Source organism: Tachypleus tridentatus, chromosome 8 (genome assembly GCF_004210375.1).
Source record: "Tachypleus tridentatus isolate NWPU-2018 chromosome 8, ASM421037v1, whole genome shotgun sequence".
In the NCBI taxonomy this organism is placed as follows: Eukaryota; Metazoa; Arthropoda; class Merostomata; order Xiphosura; family Limulidae; genus Tachypleus; species Tachypleus tridentatus.
Window position 1 is genome coordinate 118,867,590 of NC_134832.1, and position 12,606 is coordinate 118,880,195.

At 30.2% G+C, this 12,606-nt stretch overlaps 1 protein-coding gene across 1 annotated transcript; it reads right to left on the reverse strand.

Annotated features, from left to right (window-relative positions):
* LOC143223326 (C-signal-like) lies at positions 1-11,834 on the reverse strand. The gene is made up of 5 exons (XM_076451173.1): positions 11,552-11,834; positions 10,686-10,752; positions 10,203-10,390; positions 9,305-9,463; positions 1-3,696 (listed from the first exon to the last, which is right to left on the reverse strand). Exons 1-5 carry the CDS (start codon positions 11,684-11,686, stop codon positions 3,472-3,474), a joined length of 774 nt encoding a protein of 257 aa, XP_076307288.1. The 5' UTR covers positions 11,687-11,834; the 3' UTR covers positions 1-3,471.
* Between the last annotated feature and the right edge of the window lie 772 nt (positions 11,835-12,606).

A 12,606-nucleotide genomic window follows, 5' to 3' on the forward strand; every position in this document is an offset into this window, starting at 1 on the left:
TGTTTATAATACCGGTTATTATTAATAATTATTACAAATGATGGTTTACATACAAGAGTTTTACAAACATATAAACTATACTGAGTCTTATATCCGAACGGGAACTAAATATTTTATCGATGATCCAGGTCCACGATGAACAACTTAATTCTGAGTTTATAATGTTACACCTCGCTTAAACTAATGACGTCTTTCTTGGTTCAGCTTGACACCGGTTAGAAGTTCCGTCCTTTATACAAAGGTATTCAGTGTTCTCGTGGAAATAATAACGTATGAAATAATTAACTGGAGTTGGACGGTTTGTAATATTAGAAACATACAATATTCCTGGTCGAATTTTTTAGTTTTCTTTCGATGAACAGACGTTAATCAAACTTAGCTTCCTAGGCCTATAGCGTACGAATTATAGGTGTCCAAATAATGTTTTCTTTCCGTGTCTCTCAGCTGGATGCTTTTCATACATGTCACGCGAATCTCTAGAACCTTCACCAAAACGCACGACAATACTGTCAATCGCTAGTATTACACACACACACATAGTACATACACTGGTAATTCACAACCGAGAATTCTCCACAAGTCTCGAGATCACACGGGATTTGCACAATACACAGTTAAGTATATAAATCGCAGGCAAGAAAAGAAAACTACACACAAACAAACGTAGATACTAAAACTGTTTCACAGATAAATCATTAAAACCTTATGTTAAAAGATATGTAAATTTATGGAAGAGTGACATGTTTATATAGTCACATTATATGCCACTTTGTAAATTGACCTATTCGTTAATTATTTCGTGATTGGTAAATAAATGCAAATTTATCTTTATTTACACAATTTATGTAACAAACATCTCAACAGGAGTAACAACAGCGAACTACAGCAGAACCTACGGGTAGACCGGGGCAGCAGTGATCTGTGACCCTATTCTAACTCTAAACCTTGATTAAATGTTGGTGCCAAAAAATGGATTTTAACAGGGCTTTTTGAAAACATTATTTTATTTAACAGTGAATTATCTGTTGCATAAATATTTTGGCAGGTTTAGTTTAAGATGAGCAGCTTTCATGGATCAGGTGGACACCAAAACTAGAACATTTCGGGTTTGAAGCACTTTTTCTCGTGCATTGATGACTCGTGATGAACTGTTTGGCAAATTTTAAACACATATGCAGTAGTGCTTAACCATGATCTTTAGTAAGCTTTTCAAATACTTTTGGCACATTTTCAAACATACTACCCTTGTTGTTAGGCCTTAAGTATTCTCTCATGACCTTTGCTACTGACGTAAGACGACTTACTGTTATTTTTCAGTTAAGTCCTAACTTAACTTGAAGTATGTAATGCTAAAAAAGCTGTCTACCTCACTGAAAAAACCTTAAGAAGGTAAGTCAGACAAGGATAAAGTACGTCTTCACAATACAGTCATATATGTGTAAAAATTCCCATATATTTAACTTTCCACAAACAAGATAATCTAATCCTAAACCTTAAGTGAAAATTTTCCTTTCAGATAAGCGTTTCAGCTCTACTGGCACGCAGTATAATTTACAACACTTTGTGTTATGCTTCAAAACACTATACTTTCTTTTTCTTTTAGTATACAACAAATGTCCTTGATCTACATTTTCACAACATCTTCACATGATAAATCAAAGGATCTGATATGAAATTTCAATTGTCGAATTATATCAGTGTATAATATCCCTGATCATGTTAAACTTTAATCTTTAGAATGTTTTTAGTACAAACAAAACTGGCCAAGCGATTTTTCCATACAATACTTAATAAACAAGAAATCAATGAAGGAGAAACTTTCACCACGTCACCACACATTTGAAACAAGCTATAAAAGAAGTCATGCCAAACTGAATGGTTGTCTTGTAATTTTATATTAAATAGGTCTGATTTATAAGAGATAAATCTTTCCAATAAAAATAGAAGTATAAAAGTTTTCTTTGCATTAAAAGTACAATTTTAATAAAGATAAAATGTAATTCATATTAACTGTAAAATATTTCAATTTGATATTTCATGTTAAATGTGCTTTTAAATTTTTAAACATTATATTATGTTTCTTCAGAAATACTTTGAAATTTGTAGTTGTGTTATAAAAGGTTATCTTGGTAACTAAGCATCTTAAAAATAGTGTAAGTACTTTGTGTGTTATTAAATATAGATATGTAAACATTCATTATAACAGCAGTATATTTTTAAAAATTAATAATTACAATATATTTATGATTCTTTATATAAAACATTTTTAGAAGTTCAATTTAATAACTGAAATTTTTTTCCAAATCATACACACTTTCTGAAAGAGGCTTATGATAAAAATCATATTTCTAACAACAAAATCAATGAATAATAATAACAGCATATAGCACACTATGTATACTACTTATAATATCACATGTACAACAAACAAAAACAATAACAAAAGAGACAGCTGTAAACTAAAGTTGTTTAGATCAAAAAAGCAAACTACTGCATTGGTCAATTTTCACGTATCTCACATAACATATACATCTCAATCATTAAAACATAAGACTTTTCTGGCTTCACAACAAAAATCACAGCTTTGTATCTATCTTTAAAATAAAAGATTATAGTAACATTTGTCATTTAACCAATGAATACATACAATACTAAATGCAGAAACAGAAGGTCTTTGGAAAACATCTATTGAATTTACTTACACAAAATAAGCAGGAGTACTCATCCCCAGTGATGGGAAAGTGTAAGTTAATCTATCAATTTAAATTACTTCATGGACTTTAAAAAGGTTAACTGTGTTGTACTCTCGAGTACACGCAGAGTCAAAGCTCTGAGCTACTTACACTGCTCACTGCAAAAATTAATTGTTGAGCATTTTATTCATGCTAAGAGCCACTTAACAATAACATACAGTAAATCTACATTTTTATTAAAGTTATGTCACATTCTGTAACATGAATGATGGAGTGATTAATTACTAACTAGTTAGTGTGAAATATCCTGCTTGTGGAATAATATTTAGCATCAATAGTCATTTCAAAAGTGAATGTTGATCTCTGTCTACATGCTCAGCTTTTTAAACTGGAGACAGGAAAACATTCAGACAGATAACAGTTCACAATGTAAGACAATTGTTCTGGCAATAATTTTTCAGCCATTGAGCATAATTTTTCATCAAGATGTTGTTAATTTTTCCTTACCATTAATTATATAAACTTCTTAAAAATAAATTTAATATTTACTGAGATCTTGATTAATTTACACTAAAATCAAGGTTTTTATTTTTAATGAATGTATATTACCATAAAGAAATAACTTCTTTCTTTAATCATATAATTAAAAATTATGAATAAACTATCATTTCTATGCTTGTGAGTACGTTCCAAGTATTGTTTTGTAAAACATGTACATGTTAAGTTTTCACTAAACACAGTTTTCAAAAGGAGATATTAATTACAACATTTATGTTGTCTACCATGGTATAACACTACCTGTGTGGTTAAAGAATCTTCCATGATGACTACTGTTTAATGTTGCCATAAGTTTTATTACGGATTCAACACTTTCAGTGACACGGAGAAAAGCACGTGGACCACCAATATTTGTCTGGACCCAACCTGGACACAACATCACTACCAGAATGTGGTCTTTCTTCACACTCATTGCTACTCCTCTCATCAACATATTCAGTGCTGTCTATAGAAATATTGTAAAAAAATTAAATGGATTTTCTAACAAACAATTAACATCATTACATCTATGAGTTATACAGGAGAACTTTTCTTTTTGAGTCAAACATTAACAAATACCAGTCTAGACCAAAATCCATTACCTTCCCTATCACCTTTAGATATAACTCTACTGAATAATAGAAAAGAGGTTAATATCACATTCTTGCAAACATGGTAAACAAATAATTTTAGTTTAAGGGACATTAATAAGCCAAATTTAAATTTCAGTTAATACATTGCAAATTATTCAATATTTATGAAACAGAACAATTCCTCCAGCATATGTCTTGTTTCAAGTAAACACTATTTGTAAAGGGAAAGTTAAAAATCTACTGCACAAGCCTTTTCTGTTTAGTATGCAATTTGTTTCAACAGTGGATGGACAAGTTTGATTTGTTTTTTAATTTCACACAAAGCTACACCAACTCTTTGGCTATTATTTAACAACAAATAGTGGGATTGATTGTAATATTATTATGCTCCCACGGCTGTTGGAGCGAGCATGTCTGGTGTAATGTGGATTTGAACCCATCACTCACATTATAAGCCAAGTGCACTAACAATCTGGCCATGCCAGTCCAAGGATGGAAACTGTAATTTCATCCTGTGGTCCACAGTGCTCTAAAAGTTTGAGAACATTCCACAGGGATCTCTCACTATATTAAAGATTGAGTAACATACCATAGTTTAAAAGCAAAAAAAGAAACTACCTATGAAATATATAATGGTTTATTTGAAATTTTTATTAACCTGCATACTTATTTATGTCAGTACTGCTTTTATATCGTATAGGATATGTTTCTGCATATAGTCCTGGACTGATGGGAACAGATTTTTTTCTTAATGACAAGAGAAAGTTTTAAAATGACTGTCCCAGAGTGTAATCCATAAAAGATTAAAACACTAATCAATAAAGGAAAAAGAGAAAGATAATTTACATTTTGTTGTGACATAAGGTCCCTAATACTGTTAATTTTAGACTGTTTTATGTTGTGTATCATTAAACAAAGATATTTTCATGCATGTTACATGTATCAATTAGGATCTGATCAGTGTATCCATACTAAGATCAAAGTAAAAAAAATTAACCCTGTAACAGGTACAGCTAATTAAATACACTTTACTTACATTGATACATAAGAAGATTAAAATACATTTTTTTCATCAGTTGGTATCCTTACTTTTAAAAATACTTTTGACTGTACACCCTATAATATCTCAAGGTTTAGCTAGCTGAGAAGACTTAGGTTAGTCCTAACTCCATACAATAAGCTAATAATACAAGTATAATCATAAAACTAGACTTATTTAACATCCTAACCAATATTATTAATAAAAGTAGCATTAAAGAAAGAATACAGTGTAACAATAACATATATATACAAAATATATGAACACTAGTACGACACAATACCACTGTTAGTTTCTTTGTTCAATAAAGGTTGTGTACAAGCAAAACAAATAATTTTCCTTAAAGATATCTATTTAAATAGCTCTGATAGTTCAAGAGACTTTGTTTAATTCTAAATCCACATACTAAACTAATAATGCTTGTATATTAATAAAATATAATAAAACTACATTTGTTAAACATCCTAACCTACACTGTTAATAGAAGTAACGTTAAAGAAAGAACAGAGTGCAACTCATTTATGGGACATACAAACAATAGTTGTTAGCTTTAATTACTGTCATAAGTTTCTGTTTAACAGTTATTTCAGTATAGCAATGCATAAGCAAATATTTCCACAATTTCCTCTAAAAACATCTGTTTTTCAATGACAAGTTGACAACCCACTGAACTGCTCTGACAGTGTAACTTTAGAGGATCCCGACACCTGAAATAAACTGCTAAGATATATTATTTTCTAAGAGGTAAACTACCAGGACCAAATATAATATAGTAAATTCTTATTTTGCATACAACACTCAATAACAATGTAACAAATATATATGTTATTGATATTTATGCAGGGTGTTCGGAAAGTCACTTTGCAGTTTTGTAATCATATACATATATAAGTGCACAGTGACATTTCAAACACCCTGTATAATTGTTAAGCATTGTATCTTTGAAAGTTATTGTTTTATTCAACATTAGCAGCCAAGTCAATAGTTTTCTGTAGTGTGTATGGCTCAGTATAAATCATATAATTAACACAGTCAATTCTAAATATTAATAACCTTTTCACCATAAATGTGTACTCTTTAATTGAGGTTTAAACATTTAAATTTTTGCTCTTGGAATATTATTCAAACCTGCAAAAAGTTATGCTGGGTCAGTCATTTAGCATGATATGGCAACCAACTCTGTACAGATCACATAATTATTATATTCACTACAGAATGTAAATAACTTTCTTTAACCCAACCTTAGGTACTCCAACACAAGTGTAACACTATCACATACATCATGGAGATTTAATTCCTTAAAGCTGATGTTTCAATCATCTGTCCAAAAATCGAAATTGATCAATTGGATAATGACTGGATCCAATAATTGTTTTTTTATAGCAAAACCTAATCTACACCATGTTATTATCCACCTTTTGTAAATAGATAGGAAAAGTTAGAAAGCACAGACATAACAACTGGGTCAGAATGAAAATGATTGCAGCAGAATGAGCAAAAAGTATGTGTTTAACAGAGTTCAAAATACACCCATTAGCCTTTCCTTTTTCACATTCTTTGCTAATTCTTATTTTCTTTCAAAAACTGGTTCCTTTTGGGTTTATCAATTTATAAGCTCCCTTTGAAGTCTAGCCATTGGACAGAATAACTTGGATAAGGTGAATTAAAACAAGTAGAAACTGTCCAGTGGCATGGATGATCTTACATGAACTGTGCTATTATTCTGTGGACATCTGGCTGGAACTTACAACTTACCAAATAAAATTTTATGCAATGTACAGTATTAGGTTTAACTATATAGTATGTATTTTATTTACTTATAGTGGAAAATAGATTTGATATATAGCACTAAATTCCTTACATGGTGATAACTATATTGGCTACACGTGACAAGTGTAGCAATGAAATTTTACACATATCCCTTCTTACTTGGTGACTAATAATTCACTACACAGGCCCAACATTATCAGATAGTCTTAGTAAAAGTGCCAAATATGCTTCTTTCATCTAAGTTACCCAACTGATAACCTAAGGCAGAGTAAGTCATAGGAGCTTTCTGAAGCTTGCCAGTCACTCAATTTAACAGGATTTTTATTATTAGAAATGTTTGGAAAAATCTGGTAAAACTTAGTACATAATAGTAGAGCCAAAAAATAATGTTTACACAGTTATAAGAATAAGAAATTAAATGAATACTTAGTACTCCAAATAAAATAAACCATGTTAAATGTTACAGAAATAAAATGAGATTAAACATAACTTGTGTCAGGCACTGTCTGTTATCTAACTTAAAACTATATCACTTAAAATAGAAACAAATAACAAGTAGTACAAACAAATAAATCTTCTGTAAAAGCCATTAGAGAAATTTCAGAAATAGTGACCTAGAAAAATAGGTTACAACAGTGGTAAACATTACAGTGAATGTAATTAACCAACAGTAGTTTAACTTAACTGATGACAATGTAACATCATCTGTGGAACTGTTATATAGCTAATATATATAAGAACTTAAAATAATGGGAAGTAAAAGCTAATGGTTGTCAATACATTAAAGCAGTTCAATATTACCTTTTTTACATCTCTTAAAAAATTAAAGTGCAAACATGAAAGTTTTAAAGAGTGTGATATTTTGTAAAATCCATTGAATGTCCATTCTAAACTTAAGGACAGCCTAAGATAGAGCAAGGAAGGTATTGATATCTGAATAGAAATTATGACCATGAGTAGCATACTTTCTAAGCCTCTTTATTCACACAAGGCTTTCAGAACTTTTTAAATTTAAAGAATATATGTAACATCTCTTCTGCTATCTAGATGTCAAGTTATCCAATTAGCCTTCATGAGCTGACAAGCCTCGTGATCACATGGAAGGAAAACATGTTGTGAGCCTCTATTTCTTTAATGATAAGTAGTGTGGTACGGTGGAAGTCCTGGTACATCTTTAGATCATATATAATCTAATGCAAAGTTAGTAGTAAGAAACTACTTAATGTTTGATAAATTATCTGATGGTTTTTCTTCAGACTTTGTTCATTCTTCTATCAGTTCATGTTACAGAGAGCTTGTCATATAAAGTAGTTCTGCCTACACCAGCTGTTTTCACAGTGCAGTTTACTTCTGAATAAAAGTAATGTTAATTCTATGAGAAACAATATTGTAAGCCATTTTCTTTTATCACTGAAGGGTGACATATTTCCCATTACATTGATACTAAACATCCTAATTTGTATGATTGATAATTCAGCTGCTGAATCAAATTTCCTCTCAGATTATTATAAGAAAAACAGTTATTCTTAAACTTTAATCTCCATATTCAATTAAATACTACAAATATATCATTCATACATTAAATCTTCAAATTTAGAGCAAGCTATATAATTCATGTGCATAAACATCACAAACGTAAATGATTAATAATGACAAATGAGACCTAGTGAATGACTTGTATATTTGTACTTAATAATATCCATACTCAAAATTACATTTAAACAATATTCCAAAACATAAATATGAAACAAAAATCAAGACAAATATTAAAATTAGTAACTCATGCATAGCACATTATGTTAACAATAACATATACAGCCAAATTACTCTACAATGCTCTAATTTGTGTTAACAGTGAACATATTTTGTCTGAAACATTTAAGTACCTAATTTCATACCAAGAGTATACTTTGGTCACATTGATTTCCCTTAAGAGTGACAAGACAGCACTCCTTAACAATGCAAGATTTGTTAAGATATCTACTGCAAAATAGCTCTGTATAATTGGAACAACAAAATTTATAAAAACCAAGAGTGATACAAATTTACAATCTAAATAAACAATCTTTGTTCAAAACAAAAATTTAAAATATATGCTTTGCATTTCACAACAGACAGTTGCCTGTACTGGAGTTATACTTCATGTTTTACAAGAGACAATTGCATATATGGTAGAGTTGGTTCTCAAAGTATTCAGGATAAGCATATAAACTGATTTTTATGATTTCCTGTTCCAAACAAGAAATCTGAACACATGTTCCAGACTGTATACATAAAGATTTTGTCTCAAACTACATAAATCATACATTAACTAGTTAAATCATAAACATGGGACTTACTGATAATGACTAGTGTTACCCACATGATTGATATTTCCCATGAAATATGCAAGACCATTACCTCAAGAGGTTCTTGACTACCAGTAGAAAAGATCCATAATGAATTTTACACACTGTAAGTGAACTTAAAGTTACAGTTTATTCAGGTGAACAGATGTAACTGTAAAGCTACACCACACAGTTCTGCTTCATAACTGGATATTTGATCAAGACATCAATTACAGTGTGGTAACTGAACTCTTTAAACAAGTCAATATTACACAAGGATAAAACAAAATAAACAACCTTAATAAGTAGAAAATACATAAAATGCTTATATAGCAAGATACAGACCTTGCTGGCTTTGTAGGATAGAACAGGAACTTTAGGTTCAGTGTTTGTGTTCTCTAATGAACCTAAACTGGATGAAATGTTGACAACAGCTGCTCGAGAACATGACATTCCTTCACCAGTTATTTTATTGGCTGCAGTTTTAAGAAGTGGGTAAAAAGCCTTTGAAATTTTATTTAAAAAAACACCTGTAAGTTATTTTTTCAAGTTTTGTTTCATAAGTACAAATACATTCACAAAAGACTTTACGTTTAATGTGATTTAAAACGTAATTTACGAGTCAGCCTTAACTGTTCTACAAGTTCATAAAATAATTTTCATAAATATTTAAAAAACAACAAAAGAACAGCAAGCAATTTGTCTCTGTATTCACTCAATCATTTTTTCTTTCCTGTGCTTTGTAAAATATTCACTGATGGCTGTTGGATTGTGAAGAGAAATACTTGTTACAACTCATCTTTAAACATTATAATAGGGAGTAAGTGATGGAAGATCATTTAGCCCAACAAGCTATATTTCATGCAATTAGAAATTTTACAGTTCATAACATATGTGGGTTTAAACTTAACATATCTAAACAGAAAAGCAGTTATACATAAACAGTTTTTATGCATGTTTTCAGCTTATAAACATGCAGTTTCAACTTATTTAAACATTACTAATACATACAAATCACAATGTACATTTTATATTGTACATGATGTATATAAATCATTTACTCCTAATAATATATTGTTTCTAAACTAAACAAAAACCTAAATAATCGTGGCTACTTATTAGTTTTTCCTTGGCTTTCAAGTTTCATAAATATTAATTTTGATATCAAATTTTGTAAATTCAATTTTTGGTTTTTACCAATTTATTTGAAATTGTAAAAATGAGAAAATATCAAAATACTCACCTCAGTTAAGATTAAAGGAGCAATACTATTTACTTCAATATGGTTTCTTAAATTATCTGGAGTAATCTGTGGAAATGGAAGTGTTCTGCAAATCCCAGCATTGTTAATTAACAAGTTCAAACCCTCTTCTTTAACAATATCTTTCACAATTTTCACAGCCTCTTCAATCTCTATACTTTTGGTCACATCTTCAAACAAAAATATATAACTTCAGAGACAAGACAAAGGAGAAAACTTTAACTACAAAAATGTTAAGTTTCAAAACACAGAAACTTTTCAGTTCTACCATTATTACCTACATTAGATAAATGAAAGGTTCTTATTCCAGTCCTTAAATAGAAAATTTTTACCATAAATATTACAATAAAATATCACTGCTTCATTTTTAAGTGCTATATATTGATTTTTTTTTAAATTAAGGAAAAAATAAAACATAAAATGCCATATTAGATATTTAAAATCTTTAAGTTTACAAACACTTACCTAGTTGAATAATATGTAGTTTTGTTGTATCTGGTAATGGTATAGAATGTTTAATATCCTGAAGTTCCTGGGTAGTAAAATATATTTGCATGACTGAGCTTATCTATTTACAATTTTAAATATGCATATGACAATAGTTAAAAAATATTAACTATAAGCAAATGGATTAGGGCATTCTAAAATATTAGAACAATTTAAACCTGTATAAAGCAGTATGACTTGAAATTCCAAAGTTGAGAATATAAGACATCAGAATATTTAATTAGTTGAGAATGGTTTGATAGATGATACAACTTGAGCTTAAGTTTAGATTTTTCTTCAACCTCTTTGTAAATTATAATTGGTAGTCTAGTTCATGAATAAAAAACAAAAGGTGTTTATAAGCATGTGTAAGTTCTTGAGCTCTTTCATAAGACATCAAAACATTATGAGCAATCAATACAAAGGCTTAATTAGCACTTGATAGACTGCTGTAATATTAATAAAGGCAAATGTAATTATGTCTTCAGTAATAATAGTGTCACCACTACTAATAATAAAACAGTTACAAAACATGCAAAATTATAAACTTCTTGGAGACTTTTTTTTTCTGAGAAACAACGGTATACTTTCTCGGAACTTTACATTGTTACTGACACTATTCGTGTTACCACTAATGTCGTTTAACAAGGCTTTAATTTTTACTTTTAATAAATTAGAAAATTTAAAGCATTATATCTGTAGTCGTTCTTTCGTTGATTATAAATTTTTTTTCTTGTGTGCTAGCTTATCATATAGTTTTAGTCAGTTTGTTATGTACAATAAGCTTCACTGATTTACGAGCTTCGTTTTGATTCTGATGTAACTGTATTCTTTTAGTGACTTACTTTTGCTTCCTCGGGTTTTCGACACGAAGCGAAAATATTTTTCGGAGGCGGTATCAAAGCAGTTAATTGCCGCACAATCTCAAGTCCAATTCCCCGACTTGTGCCAGTTATAAATACATTTGAACCCAATTGCATGTTGCTTTATGCTTACTCTATGTTATTAAAATTCACGACAATTTAGATACGTTTCTTTATACCCCTAATTGAAGACCAAAACTAACGATCTTTAATTTATCACTTGATCCAATAAATCAGCATCACATGTGTACACCACCCTCTAACGGTTACAGCTGATTAAGATACCTATTTTAAAATTTATGGTTTAATTATATGGCTTTGTTTGTTTCTTTGTTTTGAATTTTGCGCAAAGCTACACAAGGGCTTTCTGCACTAGCCGTCCCTAATTTAGCAGTGTGAGACAAGAGAGAAGGCAGGTGATCATCACCACCCACCGCCAACTCTTTATTATTTTATCTTATGAGAAAGATAACTCGTGATCTTGAGTGGAAAATGGTTATTCATCTTGCCAGTGAATCAAATAATAAATATAGACTATCAAAGAGAAGGCTTGTTGAACATGGAGCTGTGGTATACAGAGATACCATGAATTTTTATATATTTACTTTGTTTTGTTCAAAATCTATGCATTTTGCATAATACTTGATATGGAAACAACTTTGTTCTAGCTACTTTTCTCCCTTTAAATTCTCTAGAAATAATATCTGCTCAACCCACGGAAGGTATTGATGTAATGATGCATGTTGCGCAAAAACATAGACAACGACAGCGGCTTTCACTGGTAGGGTAGATGATATCTGGTGATAAAATCTCCTCTATGTTGAATATGAATGACCAGTCATGTAGTTAGTGCTAGTTGTCATGGGTCCTACATTTCTCGTCAATTAAGAAACTTTAGATTGAAACACTGCAACTCAGAATCTTAAAGAAGTTAATTGATGGAAAGAAACCAATTGGTCAACCCATGAATCCAAAAGAGAGCAACCTTCCAGTGCCCAGAAAACAATGACATAAAATTTTATGTTTTCTAATTAATT

What these genes read in the sequence shown, in the direction of transcription:
- LOC143223326 (XM_076451173.1), bottom strand. Translation starts at nt 11,686, where the DNA reads ATGCAATTGGGTTCAAATGTATTTATAACTGGCACAAGTCGGGGAATT. An exon ending in CTCCTTTAATCTTAACTGAG is followed by an intron (nt 9,464 to 10,202) that starts GTGAGTATTTTG and finishes AAAATTTCAAAG; the next exon opens with GCTTTTTACCCACTTCTTAA. An exon ending in TATCCTACAAAGCCAGCAAG is followed by an intron (nt 3,697 to 9,304) that starts GTCTGTATCTTG and finishes ATATTTCTATAG; the next exon opens with ACAGCACTGAATATGTTGAT.